Genomic DNA, 24,124 nt, shown 5'->3' on the forward strand with positions numbered 1-24,124 from the left:
ATGAAGAAATGATCTGACGCTTGAATTGGTGCATAAGATGATGTTTATTTCAGAGCAAGACAACACTGCATGGCTGGAAGGCCCCTCAGTGATGGGAGCTCTCATAACCGTCGGGCAGAGCGTTGGCATGAGAATTGTGAAACAGCGAGTGGTTGCCATCGCCCCATGGGAATTTCTGTTGGGAGACAGCGGTGAGTGATGTCTGAGTATTGCCATAAATCTCGACCCGGGCGCACAGCGATGCAATACAAATAATGCCGAGGGAGTGTCAAGGGGCCACTCACCTTGGTGCGGATGCGGAGGTGTTGGTAGGGCACAAATTCTGGCGGCTCGTGCGAGTGGGCCTGCATCTTCATGTAGGCGTTGGCTATGCACACGGCCACGCCGGGCAAGGCCAGCACGAAGGTCAAGATCTTCCAAGTCCTCGCTGTGGAAAGGTCGGCAGCATGAATGAAATCTTTTCACGGTGGTCCATGATGAATTCCATTTGAATGCCAGCTAGGGAGCAAGGACGCGTGTGCTGGCTGCCAGCTTTAAAGTTCCTCATTAGCTACAAGCTGCATTTCAGCATGAATGTGACTGTAAGTGGGGCTATCTATTGCTAGCGGCAGGTGAGTCACAATTCATATGTGCCACAGATATTTTTTAACATTCTTTGACAGCAGGTGTCAACGTGCATAAATACTGAACTTCCTGTATTTATGCTTCCCATTGTTGAAGGTGCGTCGGATATTGGGAAAAAAACAAAGCCAAGGAACCCGCTGAGGCTTTGGTGAGGACATGCTTGTGTTCAAATTCTGATTTGGCGGCCTTTGTTTTTGTGAGTGTGAAGACGTTCTGACCTCCTCCCTCATGACTCGAATGCGACGCTGCGGCAAGCACCCGCCGAGCAGCCGACAACGACATCTGTGGACAGACAGACCGCAGTTTGCAGGGTAGGACATGACAACACAGCTTTGTTTACTTCTGGGTCGTGCAGACTCAAGAACAACAATTTCGTTCTCATTTCAAATATGCAGATGAGTAAGAGGGTTTTCTTTTTGCTAAACTTACTGCCGATGTGTCAGTAGTCTTTATTTGCCTCACAGCGCGCCTGTTGCTGGCTTTACCTTTTGTCTCCTTCCTGCTTGTTTTGTCCTTCAGTCTGTCCTGAGCTGAACTCACTGCGGCAGGCTCCTCCCTACTCTCACTCTGTCGCCGTGCCAGGGAACTTTGAGTTTATATTAAACCCAGTGCAGCGGGCCCACCGATCCAGTATGTGCCCGAGAAGCAATGCGGGAGGCGTGTCTCTGCCTTAGGCCGCTTCATAAAAAGATCCACACGGTATCTCGGGTTTTTTAAATCTCACATGACTGCAAATCCTCGGCGAGATGCAAAGTCAGGCGTGTAGGTGAGAAAGTAAGTTTGTGGAAAAACGTTTAGTTACACTTGTGACACTTTGACTGGATTTTCACCACCTGGCCAAGTGCCCGATTGTCATTGCCAATCCCCGAAAAAGAAAATCAGACGCATACAAGTCCACACATCCAAGTTGAAACTGCTTCATGTGTGACATGTGCCCGTTAGCTTGAGGACAGTATAAAGACAGATGGCAGGAGTTTCCTGTCTGCATTTCAGTGTTGACGCTTTGCTTTTGTTGCCTGCACCTGGCCGCTTGCAAGAGCGCCTGATGTCATGCAAACAGTCAGTCCACGGTGTTATTGTGGGAAGCAACGTAGCGGCCATCTCGGCACAGGCCCACCTTTCCGTGCGCTCCGACAGAAGGCAGCCGGCCTTTTATTGCCAAGCAAAGGTGGACAGACAGACAAATGTTTAGAGTGGAACCGGCGGACGGTGAGTCAGACGGGGGTGATGTTTGGATCTCGTGTTCGCTACCTCCAAGGAAGACGATGCGGTGGTCCAAAGTCAGCTGGCCCCAAAAAAAACTAGGGTGCGCTCTTTTTTTGGCAGAACCGGCCTATACGATGTAAATGCTAGATAAAGAATGAAATAAATGCCAGCACGGGCCTATGCTTCGTGTTCCTAGTCTCAACACTTGATCGCCACAACCTCCTGTTGCTATGGAAACTCTTACTATATGCTTTTTGGATAGATTTTCTTGGCATGGTCCTGCTCCCATCTTGTACACTGATGTGAGCCCACTGCCAAAACATTTGCAACTCACTTTTCATGCACTTCTGTGGAAGCAGGCTGAAGGTCCGGTCCGTTTTGGGGTGTCGCCGTTTACACTGTATGAATCGAGCCAGATGTACAACTTCAGAAAGTCGGCTGTCTTAATGCTAACACACGACGCAAAAGCTAACAAAGCCAGCATCGATGGTTTCGCCCTTTAGTGTCCATGTAGTGGTATGGCCTTTATCCTCAGCGTGTAGATGACAACCGGTGGACAGTGACGGTCAACCCATACGCAACGTATGCAACCTGCAGTACCTTCGTTGTGAAATATAAAGCCAAAAACTCAATGTATTTCAATGTAAACGTTGCCATGGAGACGGTGCTCGCCCAGCCAGGATGTGGCCTGCCCGTGCCAGCACCGAGGGTGGGTAGCGCTCGGAGGGAGGAGAAGGAGCGCAAATATAAAAGACGGCAGGAGATGCTCCATCCAGTCATCGATTCAACCCTCCTCCGTCATGTGGTGGCCGACTCTTCTTCACGCTTCGCTGCTCGTCTGCCTCGCCAGGCAAACTCTGCAAAGGGGTAAGCAAAAACTCGTGAAATCTCACTGAAACTGTTGCAAAAATATTCATGCGTCTATATTTGATATTTTTTCATGGCGCTTGATATGGCTCCTCTTGATATTGTTAATAGATTTTTTTTTTTATCTCACTGAGTCTTTTTCCTAGATGAATAAAGCTTAACAATATTTTTTTAAAAATTACTAAGATTCAACTGCACTTAACAATTCTCTATTACCCAAGTAAATAGTGGGATGATTTAGCTTCCAAAGCTGCCATGAATCGGCGCCTTCAGTGGCTGCTTCTCACCCGCCTGTTAAAAGTCGCTCCACCCTACTGCACTTTGAATCATTTAATATTGCTGCGATCAAAGCGTTGAGGAATAAAATTTGGCGGCTGCATGTGAGAAGAGGCTGCAGGCGCACACAGTCGCCTCTTGTAGTTTTTTTTTTTTAATAGTGATCTTCAATGAAGGCATCTTTGGTTGTGATGATTCAGTATTTGAGGTCGAGTGTAAAGTGTTTGATGTGGTAATGTCTTCCCATTTCAGGGCTTAAAGCTCAGGGCGTGTCTTGGAGGAGGATCATGCCAGCCAGAGGTGCGGGCAATCTTTAATTCTGTCTTTCTGTGTCTGCTTACTCAGAAGGGAGAAGAAGGGGGCAGTGTCTTTTTTTTAATTTGAGACCTGACGCTTTATTCGGTGCTGCTCTTTTATTCGGAGCAGAGTTCAGCAATTGTTTATCAAGTGGGATAAATAGTGAGGCATCTACCTCTGTTAAATGGATGAAGCAACATCTGGGGACTAAATACAAAAATCTTGTTTAAATGTCACTGTGCTAAACACTCGCATCTGCTCTTCAGGTGTCGGCATCGGAACCAAAGGCGGTGAGTGCTTTCTTGTGAGCAAACTATCATCTGTACACAATTCGAATTGTCATATTTTGATATTTTGTCGTAGTGAATGGGCCCCACGGAGCACTGGGGGGCAGATATGTCAACAAACCATTGAAGGCTGGAAGTAGGTCTCGTCTTTGTGATTGAGGATGCTTTCTCCTTTAAGAATGTGCTTATCTGAGTGTTGGGCTTGCAAAAATGGTCAAACTCATGTTTGAATGCTCTTCTCTATTCAGTTGGCCATTATCCCGTTCACAGTTCACTGGGTGTTGGTAAGTTGTCGTCGCATGTTGAACTGAAGTTCAAATAGTATGTCAATATTTTTTCTGTTTTCCAGGTTGAAGAATGACATTTAGTTGTAATGAAATTGTTTTTCTGGAAAAATGGTTCACAATCCTTTGACACGTCATCATCTACCTTGTATGGCACAAACAAGTTCTTCTTTTCTTAGGGGGCTACCAACCTCTTGGACGAGGGCTTGCACCTGGCCGAGTTCCTGCCTACGGAAACCACGGACTCTATGGTATGAAAGCAGATCATTAGCAGAGCTCCTCGCCTCTCCTGCTGACCGCAGATCTTTATCGCAGGTGGCAATCATGGTGCGGGCTTGCCAATGGGGCTGGCACCCTCGAACGGCCTGGGCTTGGGCCACGGAGGCAAACACGGTAAGACGAGCCTTGGTGGAGGTCTCACAGCGATCTCCCGAGCGTCATCTATGGGCAAATGATGCGAAACGTAAAACATAAACAATGTTTGTGTGTTTTTACAGCTTATGGTATCGGTCCTGTTCCGGGTAAGCCGTTTTGATCACTTTTTTTTTTTTAAATTCATGCCCAACTGTTAATATTTTAACATTATTTCCAGGATTTGCTCCTTACGCCGGTATGGGCTACCCCGCCGTCCGACCAGGTACTAGAACCTCTTTGTTCAAACTCTGCTATGTTTTGTAAGATTTCTTGAGGTTTGGCGCAGAGTGATGGTTTTACTCTGGAAAGATGTTTTCAGTTTCATCTTGTATGCAAATGTTTGCTTCTGAGTTGGTTTAACACAGCAACATGGAACATAAACATAGTTTCTCCAAAAGCTCTTTGGCAACGTGGATGCCGGCGGCTGCAAGGTGCATGTGATGCCCGGTGTTGTTTTGACGCCGTGGGATGAACACGTGTTGCATGATGGTATGTCCCCTGTCAGGTGTTTCTGCGCCACAATTGGGAGGATTGGAGGAGGCCACCCATGGCCGAGCCGCCCAGGATCACAAGAGAGCAAAAACTGGAGAACTTGCCGTCTTGTTTGGAGGACCGGAAGAAGCTGCCAGGGCCAACATGGGGACTGGAATTGCCAAGAGTTTTGGACCTGAAGGGGTTTCAACTGGAAGTGGAGTCCAAATCCTAGACCCCAATACAAAGGTGTCGAACCTCGGACCCACCACAAGGGATTTTAGTCAGGCCGCCGGAGGTGCTCTTGATCCTCCGGTCCTCAATCACGGAGCCAGCCACCCACAGGCTGTTGGTAAAGACAAACTCCAAAAAACAGCTTCTGCGGCTTCTCCGGCACAGAACGCCAGAGGCCACGCTTCTTCTCGTCCACAACGTCGGAAAAACAAAAACTGTGGCTCCCCATTTTTACCAAACAATCACCGTGAGCCATCCGGTTCTGACATGACGCAGAGATTAGCGCCTAATCTTGCTCCTCAAGTTCCAAGACCCGATCAGTATCAGCTTCTATCGTCCCGAGACGGTCGCTTGCAAGCTCCCACATCCAGACTTGTTTTAGCTCCCCAACAGAAGAGTCCAGATGGGGCAAATGGACAAATCAGTGGCACTTTGGGCCAGCCAGTGTCAAATCCTCAAGCACAGGAAGTGCAGACAAATATACCTTTGTCTCCAGAGACACGTTTAAGTCTTGCCCGGCCAGAGGAAGAAGGTAAAAAAAAAAAAAACTTTCCATAATTCGGCGTGTCAGCAGGTCATCGAAAAGGATTGATCTCCCCGGGCCCTCGAATGAGGGACTTAATCGTCCTGCTTTCAAAGGTCTTCACAATTCTAGTCAGCAAGCAATATTAAAGTATATTTTCTTTTGGGAAACGTCTGACGTATTTCAAAAGTATTACTGCCATGTTACTTCAAATTTAGTGTTTCAGGCAACACATGAAGCTTGTCACCTCAATCCAGCACAGTCCCTTGGCAATGGACTGCCACAAGGGGACGCCAAAGTGACACTTGAGGCTGTGCTTATTAAATTCGTACTTGGTTGCTACAAGGAGGCGCCAAAGTGACACTTGGTGTTGTGCTTAAAGTTCATACAGTTTTTAATCCAGTTCAAAATTAACTGATTTGACGTCCATGTGCAATATAAGGTTGAGATTGTGTCATCTACTTCTTTTGCTCTGATTTAGTTCATGGGAGGCCTTCATTTCTCTCAAAGTTGTTGTGTTATTTCCACACATGCTGCTGGTTTGTCCATCTTTTGTGGTGTGCTCTTGTGTTCAGCTCGTTTTGTTCTATTCTTGCGCAGGTTACGTTGGTGGTGCAGGCAACTATCATGGAGGAAACCCGGCCCCGGGGGCTTACGGACCCGGTAATGCTGACCTACTAACACGGACAGGAACGTTAATTCCTTCTAAAGCAGCGAGAAGTAAGTGATGTCATGTTTATGCTTTAGGACAGGGAGGATACCTGGGAGCAGCTGGGAAACTTGGAGGTAAACCCGTCATCCTAAACCTGATGAGCCGTCATCAAATAACCCCAAATTTGTCTTCCATTTGTGTCAGTTCCGGCTGCTCTTGGCCAGGGAGGATACACAAAAGGCCCTGCGGGTGTATCGACAGGTCAGGATTTGCTTTGTTGTGAATGTATTTTGTGATTTATTTTTCTCTGCCAAGCAAATGTCGTGAGATTATGTTGAATCGCAGGTTACGCCAACGGTGCAGGAAGATACGCGGGTACTCTGGCCGGCAACGGCTTGGGTAAGAAATCAACAAATCATGGATGGACGTGCGAATGTGTGCAAATGACTGCTATTTTTTGCCACATCTTTTGACAGGTTATGGAAACGGGTACGCCAACCCATATGGTGATGGTAAGTACAGAACAAGTTTTATTCAGCTGATGGGGGGGAATTTTAATATGCTCAATGTTGCAGCTCTGGGCACTGGAAGCTATGCCGGCCAGCCGCAGGTACCGTATGGTAAGACATGAAGCGGTCTGTCCCGCTGTGCAAGTATGAAGGCATGGACAGTATGTTGAAACCTTCTGTGTGTTTCCAGGAGGACTAGACGCCGGACTGGACCCAGCTGCCGGCAAATATGGTGAGAGTACTCCACTTGTTAACGTCACTGCGCCTCGTAATGAAAATGCCAACGCAAGTTTTTTTCTCGTCCTGCAGGGGGCGCACCACCCGCAGCAGCATCTCAGGGCGCTTACGGCGGTGCTCCGGTTGCCCCCAGCAGACATGAAGGTCAGTTCGTTTTACTTTTGAACTCATTTGTTACTTTGCCACAACTATAACCACGAACACGTCGACCCCTTTAGGAGATGGCGGCTACCCGTACGCCGCCCAGCCCATCGGCCTCAGCGGCGACGGCAGCAAAAGTGCCGGCAAACACGGTGAGAACAAGTGATGGTCTCCTGGCATAAAAAAGTAAAATTTTGACCAAGGTGATGTTTTGTGCGCTTTCAGGTTCCACATTTGGAGCTCCACAAGCAGGTGACTTTTCTCACTTTTCTCTCACCCCAGCACACCAGGCCACTTGTTCTACATCTTGAACGCTGTAGTTTATATCAACGATATTACCAAGTGCTCTTCTTTTTATTTTTTTATCAAGGTTACCTTCCACACCAGCTAGGCCCGAGTCAAGATGCGCTGGGTAAGCGAGACACCAGTCCGACTTCCTCCTTCACAAGCAACTTCCTGCTTTTCTTGCAAAATGCCACAAGGCGCTCCTCAATGCGCCGTTAGTGTTGAAACTTTGTGAAGAGTAACCGATACGAAATATCATTCAAATGTTGATGATTTATATGCCTTTTCTTTTTTGAACGCATCATTGTGGGCTTATTGAGTTGTTGTGAAGTGCCCCCAATACTTTTGTTTATGTTTTATATTTTTAATTTTTTTTTTTTTTTTTTTTACCTTTTCCAAACAATGTAAATTGGCCTTTTCACAGGCGCAAAAGCAGCCAAGTACGGTGCAGGAACTGGACCACTTGGAGGTGGATACAAAGGTGAGAATGAAGGTCCTTTGAAAATAAGACTAAAACCTCAATACAGGGGGCAAAAGTAAAAAATAAAGAGGGGCCCACAATTTTTTATTAGACCTACTGGGTGGCTACATAGAGCGCAAAATCTCAAAAAGATTTTTTAAAGAAGAAAGCCCCCCCCCCAAAAAAAGTCAAAATCTGCTCTCATAGTATAATTGTCCTGTTTGTGTCTTTTTAGGTTAACTGATGAAATGACCTGATGGCTTTCAAGTTGATTGTTTCTCATTCACTGATTTGTATGTTTTTTTTTTAAGTTCCTTATATTTTTGTAATCTTTATATCGAACAGACCTTAAGGCTTGAAAGTGAACATGCCGCAATGAGTGGGATGATGTATTTTAAAATAAATATGGAAAACAGAACACATTGACTTTGTATTGATTCCAGCCGAGGGTGAATAAGGTTTCACAGTACGCCGCTCATTTGTTCACAGGAAATATCACCACTTCCTCTCTCATGATGGAAAACATGAAGATGTCTTTTCCAAAGAACTCACAGCAGTCAATTAGCCAGTGACAAGTTGGGCAAATTGGTGAAACTCACTCTGACTTTCTTGGTTTCTCTAACTTGGTTGTAGGAAGCACATCAGCCTGACTCCGGTTTGTGGTTGGGCTCCGACTGTTCACGTAGACGCCCATCTTTTGCAGGATGGCTCGTGGAAGAGGGTGAGCGTGGCGGGATACATATGAGCTCATCAAACTTTGGCTCATGGGTGTGGCCTTGTAGTCGGTGCACCGGGTGCCACCCAGGCTGGGTGCACATTCCACTTCCCACTTGTAGAAAAAGCGTCCATGGTACATGGCGCACACGTCCGTCTTCACGCCCGCCGTCAGTACTTGCTCGCATTTTCCCAGAAGGTCGTCGTCCCAGCCGCTATCTTCATCCCAAACTTCAAATCGGACTTTTGGGGCCGCCGACAAGTCCTGAGTGCCCAGGTCCACGACGCTGTTCCAATGGGGGTTGTTGTTGTTGTGAATGACGTGCGAATACTGCACCTGCTTGTTGAAAATCACCTTGACGAAGCCGTCAGTGGCCGTGTTGTGATCGCCCCAAAGACCCTCGGCCCGTTGGACAGTGATGATGACCCGGGCCGTGCCCCTCTGGGTCGGGCAGCAGTCCGGGTTGACACCGCGTTCGTTATGGCACTGGCAGACGCAGGGGTCCCGCGAATTGCTTTTGACGCCGGCCTGGCAATTCCCGCTGCAGTTCCTCAGCAGAGCCCGCTCCAGGATGTAGTGGCTTATGGCCAAGCGCAGGTTCTTCCGAACGTCAGTGTCAGTCGGCAGCAGCTCGTGCAGAGACTCTAGCGAATACGATATAATGTCCGGATAGCGAGGCAGCGTCTCGAGCCATTCCTTGTAGGCGGATGGATCTTTGTCGGCAGAAAAGAGAAGGTCCATCTCCATGGTGTGACCCCCCGTTATGTGTGTCGTCCTGTCGGGAGAACCAATGTATCACATGAGCAGGGTCGGGCTTTTCTTAGGGCTGCAAATACATGCAAAGTCGACGTCTATTTAGGAAAATAAAGGTTACGTGACGAGACTTCATTGGGCAGCCAAGATCGCACCTGTCATTAGTTTTACCGTCTTTCCAGCACCCAAACGTGCTTTTCGAACAAATATTGATTTTACTCCTGCAGTCCGTAATCAGTTATGATGCGTCAAGACTTGTGTAAGGAGCTACAGAATCTCTTTGTGGAGGAAAAACTCTGACCTGTCGTTAAAGAGGCTGGAGAAGGCCGCCTTGCTCTCCGTCTTGTCCATGTCATTCTTGCAGTGTTTGCCCTGAGCGTTTAAGGTGGTGGCTTTAATGGTGGCCGAAGCTTCGGCCTCCAGGCACATGTTGACCTCGTCCACGTTGAGGCCCTGCAGGCTGGCCTGGCACTGCTTGACGCTGGTCACGGACTGGACCGAGCCTCCCAGTTTCACCTGGATTCAAAGAAAAAGGTTTGACTCTTGTTTTTTTAGCCATCCCGTTCCACTGAGTTGCTACCTTTGTGATGTAATGGGTGCCAAAGTTGTCGATCAGTCTGTAAAAACGTTGCTTGTATTGAGGGCTGAAGGTCTTTGGAAGCGCCTTCAACGCTTTTCGAAATTCACTGTGCAGTCGAGGCTGACTGGACACCCGGTAGCTTTAAATGCAAAGAAAGAACAGTCTCAAAATATTGATTTAGGAAAACATCTGAACGTGTCTTGACTTTACCTGTAGTACTCGCAGGAGACTTGTTGGCTGGTGAAGCTGTACCTGTCACGCTTTGATTTCTCCATTGAGGACTTGGCCAGTTTGGACTCGGTGCCGGCCAGCGTGACTTTTGCCTCGTAGTCCTTAACAGTCAAGTCCAGACCGGACTTCCAGTTGTTTTCCACGAGAGAGCTGACGGAGTTGACGAGAGCCTCGCTGGAGCGGTAAACGGTGCTGGCCACCTTGTGGTTGCAGGACTGCTTTGGCCTCCAATCCACCACAGACAGCGGAAGTTTCTGCTTTACCTTCTCCAGGAACAGGTTGCTACACAGGGTGCAGCTTTTGTCTTTGCGTTTCCACGAATTCATGTCCAAAACAAAGGCTCCCTTGCGCCTCAACTCGGTTATGTCGAAGCCTTCCCCGGCCAGATTGGTACCTGGAGCCATGTCCGCCTGCAGACACTCCTTGGGGGAGCCCACTGTGCAGAACTGGTGTGTGCGCTGAGGCAGGAACAGCGCGACGACAGTGCAAATATACAACAGAATCATGTTGCGCTTGTCTCACCTTTGTTGTTTTGTGGTGCTACAAGTCCGAGCTGTATAGAAGATGGATGCTGCATCAAACTGTGCAATCGCGCCTGACCTCGTTGTTTTAAATCCAAATATAGTGGGGGGGGGGGGGGGGTTATGGTTAGGGGGGGGTTGATAGTGGTCTTGAAACAGCTTGTTGGTTTGACACTTTTTGATGGGGGTGAGCGCGGTATGTGTGCAGGGGGCTGGCGTTCCCGTCAACACAGTAAAAAAATGTTGATCATTGTTTTCCAAAGTAAATGTCAATCTTGTCAAATGGATTTCTTTTAATGAAACAAATAAAATACAAACTACACAATATTTACTTTCAAAAGGATGAAATCAGTACTTGGACCATATCAAGTTAAACAACCCGAATCAATTAATTGATTATCAAAATAGTTGATTAATTTGTCAATGACTTTACTCAATTGAGTCAATTGCTTTATGCTCGTCAAAGATATTCCCCAGGTTTCTTTCTTTAGTCCCCAGGTACTTCTGTCTTCATCATCTCGTCATGGTTTGAATAGATGCAAAATTCATTTTGATGTCTTTTTCAGACCATCAGCATTCAGCGGCACCCTTCTGTGGTTATGTGGTCTTGTTACTCAGAATGAGAATGTTGTTTTCATCTTGTTTCATTTTAATTTTTTTCCGACCGCAGCCTGTGGGTAACACAGATGACACCCCTTCATTCTCACACAAGCAAACGTCCTTCATCCGGCTCAGGTCGGTTATGTGTGATGAGGAAACAGCAGAGTGGGGTGAGAGGTGGAGTGATACATCCGCAACCTCAGAGCTGCTCTACCATTAGACGATTACACTGCGTCACCCGCCCGTGCTGCCTCAGAGGCCCTCTCACTTTACAAGCGTCAATATAAATCATGCAGTATTATATTTTGATCATGAATATAATGCAATCATTGGGATGGTGGGTTTCCCTATTGGCTAATTACAGTGGTACCTCTACTTACGAACTTAATTGGATAGAAGCAAAGTTTTCCCTAGGAATCAGTGTAAGAGCAAATAATGCGTGCTGGACTATCCCAAAGGTCACACTTTTTTTTCCCTATTACTTTGTGTAAAACACACAGAAAACCAAAACAGCAGTTTTATTTTTGCTTTTTCAAACCTTTATAACAAAAACTAAATGCCACTTTATTCTTGACCTCCTGACTTTGCTTAGGGAAGTTGAAATATGTTCTTATTTTCTACACTTGCTAAAGTAATACCCCCGAGAAGACAGAAAATGTCAGGCTAATAAATTATTGTATGCTTCCACGCACTCCCTGCAATATGCCCGCTCACGTACTCTACATTTTGGTGAAATTAGTGTTTTCCGACTGTGTGAGTGGTCATTGAACGTACCTCGCGCAAAACGCAGGTGAGAACTTAAAAAAACGCAACCGAGCTTCTAAAGATGAACATTGACAAATACAAAAGTGTGTACTTCATGGTTTTTAATTTTTATTTTATCAAAGACAAGCTGGTACAGTCTGCCGCACCGCAACAGTTTCCGCCTTCCACTGAGTGCGTGCGAGCTCCTGCCGCAGGGGATACCAACTTTGGCACAAGACTGGCCATACTCGTCGCGAGCTCAACAATACGCATGCGTTCGTCATGCCCCTTTATGATTTCGCGTTTCATATCAATAGTCTTAGGAGACATACTCAACTACACTTCCTGTTTTTACAGTAATTGTACTTGTACTGGGAACTTTTGAATTTGAGGCATTTACTTGTTGGCCTGTGCTGTACCGATTACAATTAGGTTTTTTACGTCGGAAGGTCACTTAAAGGCAGAGCTCATTTTCATCCTTGAAATTTTGTTGTGTCTGCGTGCATTTGTTGATGTTTTGTGTCATTCACAAGCGCCAGCGGGGAGCACATGTAAGACGTCCCGCTGTGACAAAGGGGCAACAAGGACTCTTCAATAATGAGGTAATGTAGAGTAGGAGGCGAACGGAAATGTCAAGACGGTTGTAGTAATCCACGATAGACCGGAATGTGTGAAACGCGGCCTCCAAAGTAAAGTTTATGTTATTGGTTTGCTTGACGTTATCCTGGTCAGATTTATACGCAGTCGTTTTCGCAGATTATATGACATTGTATTGTAGAATTTCTGTGCGTTTTGAAGTGATTGAATCACGATTGTGTTGCCTTTACTTCAACGGGTGTTTTATTTTGGAATATAAGACACAAGTCAGTCGTTTGAGCTCGACGGCGTATGACCTTTTATGCCGAAGCGTTGCAGCGGATTCAAGGCCGCCTTGCAGGACACTCCACAGCCTCCCCATTCAGATAAAAAAAGAAAGCGAAGAAATAAAAAGGCAAGAAAAGCTTCCATCAACATGATGGACATCTTCCGAGTAGAGAACGGGAGAAGCAGCGTCAGGACGGCGGCAGCCCCCCCGCCGGCATAGCCCGGCCGGCCGGCGTTGCTAGCTCTAATTTCAGCTACGAGATTCGCTCGTATTTCCCGGTCAGATTTTCGAGGCAGCACCGGGGCGGAGCAGCCAAGCGCCTCCATACAGTCAGCATGCTAACGCCGTGAGCGGGGCTGCGGATCGAGCCCAGACGGCATCACACCCCGGAGCCGCATGGACGCGCGCCCGCAGCATCTGTGCCCGTGACGCGGCCGGGATGCTAGCAACGTGGAAGTGTCTGTGACATGAAGCTGTTGACTAATGTCATATGGGTGCGACGCTGACTTTGTCCCCATGACTGGCCGTGCGGCGCCCCAGTCCGGCGGATGACACTCAGCCAGGTAGCGGCGGGCCCGGCTCGGGGCCGCCTTCCCCGGCTGCGCGAGTAGACAGACTGAAAGTGGAGCAGAAGCCAGTGAGCGCATTTGGAAATGGTGTCCCACAAGGTTCTCGTGGCCGTCCTCTTGATCAACGTCTACATCGGCGTGCAGTCCGTCCCGTGCTTGTTCGGTGGCGCGCTGCTGTTGGTGGTGTTCGCCTTGGCCTTCTTAAATGGACCGCGGCTGCTGGACTGGGCGAGCTCGCCCCCGCACCTGCAGTTCAACAAGTATGTTCTGACCGGGTACCGGCCCGTCTCCTCGGTGCAGGACTGCATCAGGAGTCTCTTCTACCTGCACAACGAGCTAGGAAACATCTACACTCATGGTGAGCGCACAAGCACACACGCACGCATTGACAGACTTTCGGTTTGCAAAGAGGTACCGTACTGTACAGTACTTTCCCGGTAAATTCCCATGGCAAGATAAGAGGAGTGGTGGTGGGGGTGGAAGTTTTCCAAATTAGAAACTTTAATTTTGGTAAAACTACAGTTTTTTTTTAGCACAATTGTTGTATCTTGTTTGCTGACTTCTGTTCGTGAACGCGTAAAAGACTGCAAGACCAAGTGTTCACTAAATTATCTGAAATCAATTGTCTTTCATTCGATTATTTTTCAATTTTTTTCAACTCTAATGGTGCTGTTTGCAATCCTTTTTACATTTGGGAACTTGATCTGACGGAAGTTTTCGCGCCTAACCGGTTTGTTTGCATGCTCCTCCCCAATGACTTCAGGCATCCCTCTGGTGTGCTTCCTGGTGCTGCTGCCACTCAACATCCCCTGGTCGCAGATCAGCGTGACGTGGCTGGGCGTGGTGCACTTCCTGGCCTGCCTGTCGCCCCAGCTGGGTTCGGTGCTCTACCACCTCTTCATGAACCACGAAGGCGGCGAGCCTGTCTACCACACCCTCCTCAAGCTGGACGTGTGCGGCATTTGCATGATCAACACGCTGGGTAGGCAACGCTGCACAAGCCAAGCCGCACCCAAAACAAATCTTCACATGGCAGGCCTGTACTGGCAAGTTTAACCGATGCGTCAGTTCGAAGTTTAACTGTGCGGGCTTGCCGTTTCAGGGGCGCTGCCGATCCTGTACAGCACCCTGCTGTGCTACCCACTGATCCGCACGGCGGCGTTGTCCGTCTACATCTTGCTGTCCAGCTACAGCATCTACTGTGCGGTGACGGCGCGCAGCAGCGTGCGGCGCCTGCGCTCCTTCGCCTGGCAGGCACTCTTCCGCTTCTCCTTCTTCGTGCTTCGCTGGGCGGGCGTGGGCGGCGGCAGCCCTACCTCGCTGCGCCACTTCCTCACCATGGACGCACTGGCCGTGCTGGGCGGCGTCATCAACATTGCCCGCATCCCCGAGCGCTTCCGCCCGGGCCTCTTTGACTACTGGTGTAACAGCCACCAGATCATGCACGTGCTGGTGGTGGGCTCCATCCTCTACCTGCACTGGGGCGTCCTGGACGACCTGCTGTGGATCAACAGCTACAACTGTCCCTCTGACTGAGGCCAACGTCACGAATGTTGTCGCCCCTTTTACATAAGCGTGCATATCAGTGACATCACTGCACGCACTTTGATTTTAACGTGAGCGCGTTGAAAGAATCCACACAGCACAGTGACGTCACATCGTTGCGTTTACGACTACTAGAGTACTTGACGTCTCCAAATGGGACAAAATGCAATTTCCCATCTTCCCCACTAAGTGGCGCCACTACAGCGGCACTGGTGCAAAGTCCAATTCGGGCGCTGCGTCTGACTTTCTTGAGTGGAGTTGAAGTTTACCACTGTTAAATAGTGACAAAAGAAAAAACAGTACCAATTTGCATTGCAAATGCGATTGGTGGCGTTGCTTAAAGCAGCAGATTAGGATTTTCATCCTTTTCTATATCTTTTTTTTTAAGGTTCTTGACTGTCATACAAGTGTAAAAAAAATATTAAGTGTACCGCTGTTAAATAGTTCAAAAGAAGAAAACACTCTCAACTTGGAGGATTCCTGTCACCAATGCAATTGAAGCTGTTAAAAGTAACTTAGAAAAACGGCAAATAAGGGTTTTCATACTTTTCAGTATTTTAGCTTTTTTTTACTTAAACACTTTTGATTGTCAGATAAGTGTTTAAAAACAAGATATCAGCTCCAACTTGGGGAATATTTGGGAATATATGCCTGATTTTTCAAGTCACTTTTACAAGTTTAGAAATGCGTCAACTGGAGAAAATTGTCAAAATGCGGCTCAGGTTGCTCCTTTAGGAATGATTGTGACCAAAATTAAAAGAAAACGGCAAAATAAGTGTTTCAAATAAAAGATTCCGCGCTTTAGTCCGGATAAAGATCCACAACCTTGCTAAAAAATGCAGCATAGAGCAGGATGTTTTTTTTTTTTTGTACTGGTCTTGCTAGTGTTGCGTGTTGTTTGGGATGTAATGACATCGGCAAAACCAGTACCAAAACACAACAAAACCATGTTGCCCTGTGCTGTTTTTTTTTAGGGATGGAAGATACAAAATGATTTTAATGTTGTTTGTTTTTAGTGCACTGTTTGTTACACTGGAGCCACTTCCCTGCACTTTTGTTTTGGGATGTACGTAGAGTACATACTCGCCAAAAAAAGGTCACCTTTCGTTTTTGTATGACACATGTCTCACTTTGCCAAATTAGCACGCAAACGTTAACGTTTGATTTGTCGCCACTGCATGAGAGTCGTAGCAAGTTAGCTACCGGTTAGCCTCGACTTTCATTTCTTTGCTCTCAAAGGGCTCAGAGTCCATAGACCTAAAGGAAGTATATCATGTATGTAGATTATGTATACATCTGAGCGAGCAGTCCCACTTTTAGAGAGAAAATGGACGCTTGTGCGAGTAAATCTATGCATAAGTCAACAACGGGGAACATGGACGCACGCTCTGTTCTTTCCCGCCTCTCAGGGTGCCGTAACGGTAGCGGAAGGCCATGCCGAGGCATCTGTCTGATGAAATCATTGACTCTTGTGCCATGTCGTTTGGCAAAGCGGAACCCGTCCACAAAATGGCCTTCGGACGGCACCGCGACCCAACTGAGTTGTGCTTTTTAAAGATATAATCGGAATATATCACAGGTGTCGACTAGCCTGTTAGTTTCTCAAGGGAAATGCTCTGTAGTGATCCGAGTCTGGACATGATGGACTACAGAGGAGCTCAAGGTTGTGACGTTTCATGGTCTGAGGGGAGCGTCGCGCCTACAAACTGTCTCTGCTCCAGTCTCGATTGTGCAATAAATGGAAGTTTATATTTGTAAATATTTGCTGATGTCTTCTATTCAGAGACTCCCGTTTCTTTCATCAGTGTGAAATGTCCAGGTGGCAAGAAAACAAACCCCGCTCTAGCTTTTGAATCCAGGATGGCGGAGATAAAGCTCAGGTCCTCGAGGACCGGCGTCCTGCACGTTTTAGATGTGTCCTTCCTCCAAAACACCTTATTCAAATCATCAGCTCATCATGATTTCTTCTTTCTTCTTCTTCGTGTTAGTTTTGACACCCTTTCTTTACTGACATCCTGGTCGGGGGGCCCGCGTGATCCCGCCTACTTCCTGCCGCACTTCCGACTCTGTGGCTGGCCTTTTTTGGCGCCGTTCTTCAACGTCCTTCTTCTCTTCTTCTTCCTCTCGCTGCTCATTCTAGTGACTGCTCCGCGGCGACAGCCAACAGCAGCCACCCCCCCTCGCCACCAGCACCGACCATCAGGTAGGCCTTCATCATCATCACTGTCATGCACCTGCCATTTCAATGTGCATATACTTTCATGTAATGTTTTCAATATGAGTGAGTGCAGGGTTCATTTTAAGACTTAGAATGACCGTATGGAATCTCTTAAAATATTTGAAGAAATTTTAGGGTGAGTGTTTATGTGGAGGAGGAAGTGGGCCGGTTAACTGAGAGCAAAAGAAGAGAAAGCTGAGGTCTTAGAATGAGATGGTGCACGCTCTCCCAAGGTTGCCCAACTCTCGTTTAAAACACTTGCAATTGAGCTGCCGTTTTGTGAGGGTGTGCGTGGACATTTTTGAACCTTTGTGTGGGAATTTGGCAATACATGTGCATGAGGAAGTGTTGTGGTTAAACTGACAACACAGTTGCAACTTGCGAGGCCTTCACACGTCATCATTTGCATCGTTTTTGTGTCGTTTTAACCTCTCAGAGTGACCATTTTCCCCTGTGTGTGCATTTTAATTGCATTCTTTAAACAGACTCACAGGCAGAAAAAAAGAAGCGGAAGTAGTTGTGAAAGCTCGCCCCACTTCCTCTTTCACGTCCCTCATAAATGGCTTCATCGCTGCTGAAAAAAGTCACAGTAAAGACGCTTTTCTTTTGTTGTTTGCCGCTAGGCCGCCACCATGTCCCGGCAGGTGGTGCGGAGCAGCAAGTTCCGCCACGTCTTCGGCCAGGCGGCCAAGGCCGACCGCTGCTACGATGACATCCGCATCTCGCAGATGACCTGGGACAGCAACTTCTGCTCCGTCAACCCCAAGTTTGTGGCCATGATCGTCGACGCCAGCGGCGGCGGGTCCTTCATGGTGCTGCCCCTCAGCAAGGTGCCGCCAAACTCTTATTTGGCCAATTAATGGCCACCGTAGTTCCTGCCACATTAAATGAGCCAACTAACTTGAATGTCATCGTGTCGAACCGTTAAAAGTTTAGTTATATTATACTATTTTTTAATTTATTCTTCATTAATATATGATTGCTAATCCACAAACTTTTTGTTTAGCACTAACTACATTTGTCACTTTTTGGCCATGATAGTTTCTGCAGTATTGAGGTACCAAACAAGCTTGCTTCCACTACTATTTGTACTAACACAATTTAGAGAACATATATTTCAGGGGACAAAAACGAAAACGTCAACTTCAGCAGAATTAGTTACATGACGACAAATAACTGATGTAGCCACTATTGTTGTTCATTCAGGGTTTTTCAGTATTTAAAACATGTTAACACTTTGAGGTGAATGAGGAAGTTTGGTGTCAACTTGGAGTTTTTTTTTTTCTCTTGTAAAGATGTTTTTGCCATATTTGGAGGTCGACTGTTCAGTCTGGGCCGGATGTGGCCTCCCCATGCCTCGCTTTTCTTGAAGACGACATGCACGTGGTGGAACCCTTAGTGCACTTTCTGAAAGTAGCTCATGCTCTTTGGTGCTACAAAGCCAATCATTTGACATCCATCCATCCATCCATCCATCCATCCATCCATCCATCCATCCATCCATCCATCCATCCATCCATCCATCCATCCATCCATCCATCCATCCATCCATCCATCCATCCATCCATCCATCCATCCATCCATTTTCTATACCGCTTGTCCCCACGGGGGTCGCGGGCGTGCTGGAGCCTATCCCAGCAGTCATCGGGCAGTAGGTGAGGGACACCCTGAACCGGTTGCCAGCCAATCGCAGGGCACACAGAGACGAACAACCATCCACACTCACACCTAGAGGCAATTTGGAATGCTCAATCGGCCTACCATGCATGCTTTTGCGATGTGGGAAACCGGAGTGCCCGGAGAAAACCCACGCAGGCATGGAGAGAACATGCAAACTCCACACAGGGAGGGCCGGAGGTGGAAACAAACCCACACCCTCTGGACTGTGAGGCGGACGTGGTAATTAGTGCACCACCGTGCCGTCATTTGACAATCAAAGCAAAATACAACAACAGGGGCCATTTGTTGCTAGGCAGAGTTCTTCTGGCCCAGATATATTTGGTTCATATTTCAAAGTGGAACTGGCTTGAGGGGCAGAATTTGCAAATCCTTCTTGAAGGTGCTATCAAGCAAAAAACAATGCGCGGGCTCCTCTAACCATCTTGCGTGTGTGCAGACTGGCCGCATCGACATGTCCTACCCAACAGTATGCGGCCACACGGGTCCCGTGCTGGACATCGAGTTTTGCCCCCACAATGACAACATCATCGCCAGCAGCTCTGAGGACTGCAGCGTCATGGTGAGTCCGGCAGTGGTGGTTTGTGGTTGTCCTACACCCATGACAGCAAAGCTCCATCTCCTCACGCCAAAAAATCTCCTTTGAGCTTCTTGTCGTCTTGCTGGGCAGATTTGGGAGATCCCGGACTCTGGGCTGAGCTTGCCGCTCACGCAGCCGGTGGTGAAGCTGGAGGGCCACTCCAAGCGCGTGGGCATCCTCAGCTGGCATCCCACCGCCCACAATGTCCTCATGAGTGCAGGTGAGCACAAGCACGGATATACTGGAGTCCTTTAAGGGCTTGATCAAGTGCTTGTGTAAAAGCTTTAAATCCACCACAAAAATACAATGAACAAGAACCCACGGGCTGCCAGTTACCCATTCATAGATGATAAAGAGCCGGAGCCCAAAAAAAATCATCAAGTAAGAAAAACAGCCCTCGTCTGCTGAAAGTAGAGGGGTACTGCCCTATCAGGGAGTAACGCCAAGCTCTCCTGCTACTCGATCAGGCTGCGACAACGTGGTGATCCTGTGGAATGTTGCCCGCGGCCAGGCGGCCATCAGGATTGATGACGTTCACTCGGACCTGATCTACAGCGCCTGCTGGAACCGTGACGGCTCCAAGATCCTGACCTCCTGCAAGGACAAGATGTTGCGGGTTCTGGACCCTCGCAAGGGCACCGTCCTCATCGTACGTTCGCTTGCCGTTGCCGACACGACCGCCTCCACCGAGGTCCGACTGTTCCTTTTTCACAGGAGAAGGAGAAACCTCATGAGGGCTCCAGGCCAGTCCGGGCTGTGTGGGTGTCAGACAGGAGGATCCTCACAACCGGCTTCAGTCGCATGAGCGAGAGGCAGGTGGCACTGTGGGACCCGGTGAGTCCATATGGACCTCCTTTTAAAGGCGTAGTCAGACTTGCCGCTCTTTTTAATTCAGTGGTGCCTTGACGTCTGAGTGAAGTCATTCCAACTTTTCCCACTAAAATAAATGGAATCACAATTAGCTGGTTCGATCCCACGCAAAAAACTACCTAAAAATGTTCTAATGTATTTTTTTTTAAAGCGAAATACGATATTCTTGAGTACAGTATAAAAATATGTAGAGTAGGTCTCTGGCTGTTTTTAATCCCTCAAGTTCTTATTTCAGGAGGACTTTGGCTCACCACTGACCCTACAGGAACTGGATACCAGCAGCGGCGTCCTCCTGCCCTTTTATGATCCGGACACCGGCGTGGTCTACCTCTGCGGCAAGGTCACAATCCCACCCTCTACAGTTGGACATGTTTCAAAATTGTCTTTGCTCCGTGCCTGGGCTCGGAACCCAGTTGGATCCATTTTTTTCTAATCTACGTTACAGCCCCCCCTCCAAATAAAAGAACCCTATTTTTGTGAAGAATTTGTGAACATTTTATAAGGTGCATTTGTCTAAATGCCAGTCCCCAACTAAGATTAATTTAGTTCCTTGGCACCACGATGCCACAAGATGGCGCCAAAGTAATGCTTCAGCCTGGGCACGAAAGCAACAACAGCTGAATTTTTCTGAAGTTCGCTCATAATGAAAATTTTGACTTGCACCACAACACCTCCAGGGCGACAGCAGCATCCGCTACTTTGAGGTGACGGAGGAGGCGCCGTATGTGCACTACCTGTCCATGTACAGTAGCAAGGAGAGCCAGAAGGGCATGGGCTACATGCCCAAAAGGGGCCTAGAGGTCAACAAGTGTGAGATTGCCAGGTAGCCTCATTTTAGCATGTTAGCATCGCAATCCAGGAAATCTTCTCCCAACATCACTCTTTGCCGCCGGCAGGTTCTACAAACTCCACGAGAGGAAATGCGAGCCCATTGTCATGACAGTACCTAGAAAGGTGAACATAAAATATTATCGTGTGTTGTATCATTGGGTGGGTCTACTCTAGGTATTGCTATCATGATGGCTTGATATAATTTTCTTCTTCCCGCGTAGTCGGACCTGTTCCAGGAGGACCTGTACCCCGACACCATCGGTCCGGAACCTTCCGCAGAAGCCGACGACTGGTTTGGGGGCAAAGATGCCCCGCCCGTGCTTATCTCACTCAAAGATGGCTTTGTGGCCACCACCAAGGCCAAAGAGTTCAAAGTTCACAAGAGCCTCCTCAAGACCACTGTGTCCTCGGCTGGTGCCACTCAAGTTGACGGCGGCACAGAGGTGAAAGGAGTAGGCCTTATTTTTCACAATCTTCTCTGATGTCATTTTCCAAATATTTGCATTGTTTGTTTGATTTCAATATATGTTTTATTTGTGTTTACTTTATGCTCAATTTATTCACTTTTATTTTCAGGACGTGTCGGCTTTGTTGCAGGAGTTGAAGGCTTTGAAAGCATCACTGGAGGAGCTCAGCAATCGTGTGAGCACGCTGGAGAGCAAACATTAAACCACCTTTTTTTTACGCAATATAAAAAATGGAAAGAAAAGAGAAGATATATTTTCCCTTAGAAAGATAAAGAGAAACCCACTCCAGGCTTAATTTGTTGCTCCAATCTTTTTAATATATGCCACTTGTTTGAAATAAAATCAATATTTTCCAAGCATTTGTGTTTTTTCAACTCTTTCATTGTTGAATACAAAATCATAACAGTATTGTTTATAAAAACAACTCGACTGCAACAAAATGGAAGCTAAATGTACATTTTCATCCCCGCACCACACAAAGAAACATTTCATGTCAGTTGTTGACTATTTACAGAGGATCTAAGCTAACGTGGTTAACAGACCTCCGGCCAGAATAGGATTGATTGTCTCCGGCTCACACGTAGTTCTTGTTGGGTGCGGAGGCGCTGTTGCTGTAGTACTTGGCCGTGCCCCCGGAGCCGCCCGACTTGGGCCTACTGAAGCAGCACAGGAGCCCCCCGCCCAGGAGGAGCAGGACCCCGGCCCCCCAGCCCACGTAGATGCAGGCACCCAGCTCGCGTTTCTGCGAGCCGGCCACCAGGGGGTTGTTGAAGTCCTGGACCACCTGGTGGGCCGACCAGCTGACGGGAATGATGAGGACGATGCCGGCCAGTAGCAAGCCTACGCCAGCCACCAGGCTGATCTTGGGCTTGGTCTCCTCGTTGTCCACACAGGTGGTGAAGTCGGCCCCGCAGAACAAGATCAGGAGACTGATGCCGGCCAGCATGCAGCTGATGATGGTCATGGCGCGGGCCGCCTGCAGATCCGCGGCCAGGACCAGCAGAGAGTCGTAGTTCTTGCACTGCTGCTGGCCCGTACTCTGCACGGCGCACGACTTCCACAGGCCCTCCTCGTGGCTCTGAAAGTACACAAAAATTAAACGTCTCCAGTCAGTCTGTCATTCGGAGCTACTACGCATGCTGTCGCTCACTGTCTTGTAACACATTTTCAACTTGAAAGTAAGCAGGAGTGAAAAAGCGCTCACCTGGGCAGTGACGATGTTGGAGCCGGTGAAGGAGGAAACCTTCCAGCGGGGGATGGCGCAGCACACAATAGCACCGATCAGGCCCAGGACCCCCAGGGCCACGCACGTGATCTGAACGCCCACCGATGCCATCCTGAAAAAGAGGTCAAAGGTCAGCTTCTGCAAGCTCAAACTCACACACACACACACACGCGGGCACACATTCTGTAAATCTCGAGCCTAATGGTAAAAGTCTGTTCTGATGCTCGCTCATTCTAATGTTTTTCATCCCTGGATCAAAATGGAATGTAAATGGTGGCGCCACTCATAGAGAGAAAGACTTGAACACACACAAGCACGCACGCACACACACGTTGTGTGTCTTATATCTTTGGGCTAGCATTTAAAATAAGCGCAAGTCTGAACAGGCCCACTGCTTGTTGCTTCTCCACCCAGTAGAAGCGCCAAAAACATTCCCCGGCACCGAAAAGTCCAAAAACAAAAGAGACACAAAATGTTTCCAACAAATTCCTGATATGGTTATGCCTCACTTCCTGTTTTGACAAAAACATTCTGAAATCATTGTGAAAATGTGACGATGGAAGATGAAGCCAGCATGTTTGTACTTCACTTGAATTTAGAGCTCAACTAACTCCAAGAACTTCTTCTTTTTCTTTTTAGTTCCTTTGTGTTTTTTGTATTCACCACCTTCAATGGAATTTTTTTCATCCTTTTTATTTTTTCAATAGTTTAGTTTTTTTCATTTGATTTAAAAACACATTTTTTAAAATTATTATTCATTAATTTGGTTTCTTTTCCTGTTTATTTAGTTTTAGTTTTCACCCCCAGTTTATTTCATCTTCGATAACTGAGTCTTTTTTTGTCAATTTTTAGTTTAATTTTGTAATCAAGTTTTTTTACGTATTTTGTAATTTTTATTTCAAACCTTCTTTAACAAATGTTATGTTGTTATTGTTTTTCATTTTTATGGGCCAAAGGAAACGAAATATGACACCTCCCTGGGGTGCAAACAATTTTCCTAAAACGCAAGCCAAAAAAAGTCCAAACTTGATCTACTTCGTAGCAAACAAGCATATGCAGTTTGCCCAAAATAAATACGATTAAAACATCCTCCTAAAATAAATTTACATTCATTATAGGGGAAAAGAAATTGATTTACCTTGGTTGTGAATGAGAGTCAAAAGATTTATTTCTTGGCTTTTTCTTTGGTGTTGTTGGTCGGCCTCCTGCAGGGATTGTGTGCAGATGCTGGGACAAGATGGTGTATTTGTAGAGGAATGTGATGCATAGGGTGGGGCCAGGCCCACCACGTATCTACAGACCAGAATGGACTTGTCCTCCTCTTGTCTTTTTCTTCGTCGTTTCTTTTTGACTCCACAAAAAAAAC

At 47.4% G+C, this 24,124-nt stretch overlaps 6 protein-coding genes and 1 long non-coding RNA gene across 10 annotated transcripts; 4 read left to right on the top strand and 3 right to left on the bottom strand.

Annotated features, from left to right (window-relative positions):
* Positions 1-25: 25 nt before the first annotated feature.
* Positions 26-1,281, bottom strand: LOC119125289 (cytochrome c oxidase subunit 6A, mitochondrial). 2 transcript variants are annotated; one of them, XM_037255605.1, is made up of 4 exons: positions 1,110-1,281; positions 843-906; positions 285-427; positions 26-175 (listed from the first exon to the last, which is right to left on the bottom strand). In XM_037255605.1, exons 2-4 carry the CDS (start codon positions 904-906, stop codon positions 86-88), a joined length of 297 nt encoding a protein of 98 aa, XP_037111500.1. In that variant the 5' UTR covers positions 1,110-1,281; the 3' UTR covers positions 26-85. The 2 variants fall into 2 exon arrangements, with proteins under 2 accessions (XP_037111500.1, XP_037111499.1); XM_037255604.1 differs by having other exon boundaries at positions 1,054-1,184.
* A 64-nt stretch (positions 1,282-1,345) lies between these two features.
* Positions 1,346-8,185, top strand: LOC119125283 (glycine-rich protein DOT1). 2 transcript variants are annotated; one of them, XM_037255597.1, is made up of 23 exons: positions 1,346-2,697; positions 3,226-3,273; positions 3,537-3,560; positions 3,634-3,693; positions 3,806-3,841; positions 4,021-4,092; positions 4,157-4,234; positions 4,339-4,362; positions 4,434-4,478; positions 4,761-5,492; positions 6,084-6,146; positions 6,231-6,269; positions 6,340-6,396; positions 6,481-6,534; positions 6,612-6,647; positions 6,711-6,755; positions 6,835-6,876; positions 6,954-7,025; positions 7,100-7,174; positions 7,248-7,274; positions 7,393-7,434; positions 7,732-7,788; positions 8,003-8,185. In XM_037255597.1, exons 1-23 carry the CDS (start codon positions 2,631-2,633, stop codon positions 8,005-8,007), a joined length of 1,800 nt encoding a protein of 599 aa, XP_037111492.1. In that variant the 5' UTR covers positions 1,346-2,630; the 3' UTR covers positions 8,008-8,185. The 2 variants fall into 2 exon arrangements, with proteins under 2 accessions (XP_037111492.1, XP_037111493.1); XM_037255598.1 differs by lacking the exon at positions 4,761-5,492.
* On the bottom strand, positions 8,185-10,684 carry LOC119125284 (perforin-1-like). The gene is made up of 4 exons (XM_037255599.1): positions 10,026-10,684; positions 9,816-9,954; positions 9,537-9,751; positions 8,185-9,257 (listed from the first exon to the last, which is right to left on the bottom strand). The coding sequence occupies exons 1-4, from the start codon at positions 10,550-10,552 to the stop codon at positions 8,363-8,365; spliced, it is 1,776 nt and encodes a 591-aa protein (XP_037111494.1). The 5' UTR covers positions 10,553-10,684; the 3' UTR covers positions 8,185-8,362.
* LOC119125290 lies at positions 9,650-11,798 on the top strand. Its single transcript, XR_005098458.1, has 2 exons — positions 9,650-9,769; positions 11,238-11,798. It is a non-coding gene; the product is annotated as an uncharacterized LOC119125290 (long non-coding RNA).
* A 483-nt stretch (positions 11,799-12,281) lies between these two features.
* On the top strand, positions 12,282-16,649 carry paqr4a (progestin and adipoQ receptor family member IVa). The gene is made up of 3 exons (XM_037255602.1): positions 12,282-13,703; positions 14,109-14,327; positions 14,448-16,649. Exons 1-3 carry the CDS (start codon positions 13,430-13,432, stop codon positions 14,879-14,881), a joined length of 927 nt encoding a protein of 308 aa, XP_037111497.1. The 5' UTR covers positions 12,282-13,429; the 3' UTR covers positions 14,882-16,649.
* A 295-nt stretch (positions 16,650-16,944) lies between these two features.
* Positions 16,945-21,890, top strand: coro1a (coronin, actin binding protein, 1A). 2 transcript variants are annotated; one of them, XM_037255600.1, is made up of 11 exons: positions 16,945-17,093; positions 17,732-17,938; positions 19,225-19,347; positions 19,456-19,585; positions 19,833-20,014; positions 20,080-20,199; positions 20,471-20,575; positions 20,913-21,058; positions 21,132-21,189; positions 21,288-21,518; positions 21,643-21,890. In XM_037255600.1, the coding sequence occupies exons 2-11, from the start codon at positions 17,741-17,743 to the stop codon at positions 21,733-21,735; spliced, it is 1,386 nt and encodes a 461-aa protein (XP_037111495.1). In that variant the 5' UTR covers positions 16,945-17,093; positions 17,732-17,740; the 3' UTR covers positions 21,736-21,890. The 2 variants fall into 2 exon arrangements, with proteins under 2 accessions (XP_037111495.1, XP_037111496.1); XM_037255601.1 differs by having other exon boundaries at positions 21,288-21,509.
* cldni (claudin i) lies at positions 21,829-24,031 on the bottom strand. Its single transcript, XM_037255603.1, has 3 exons — positions 23,897-24,031; positions 22,738-22,870; positions 21,829-22,611 (listed from the first exon to the last, which is right to left on the bottom strand). The coding sequence occupies exons 2-3, from the start codon at positions 22,867-22,869 to the stop codon at positions 22,108-22,110; spliced, it is 636 nt and encodes a 211-aa protein (XP_037111498.1). The 5' UTR covers position 22,870; positions 23,897-24,031; the 3' UTR covers positions 21,829-22,107.
* Positions 24,032-24,124: the final 93 nt, after the last annotated feature.

This window comes from Syngnathus acus, chromosome 8 (assembly GCF_901709675.1).
Source record: "Syngnathus acus chromosome 8, fSynAcu1.2, whole genome shotgun sequence".
NCBI lineage: Eukaryota > Metazoa > Chordata > Actinopteri > Syngnathiformes > Syngnathidae > Syngnathus > Syngnathus acus.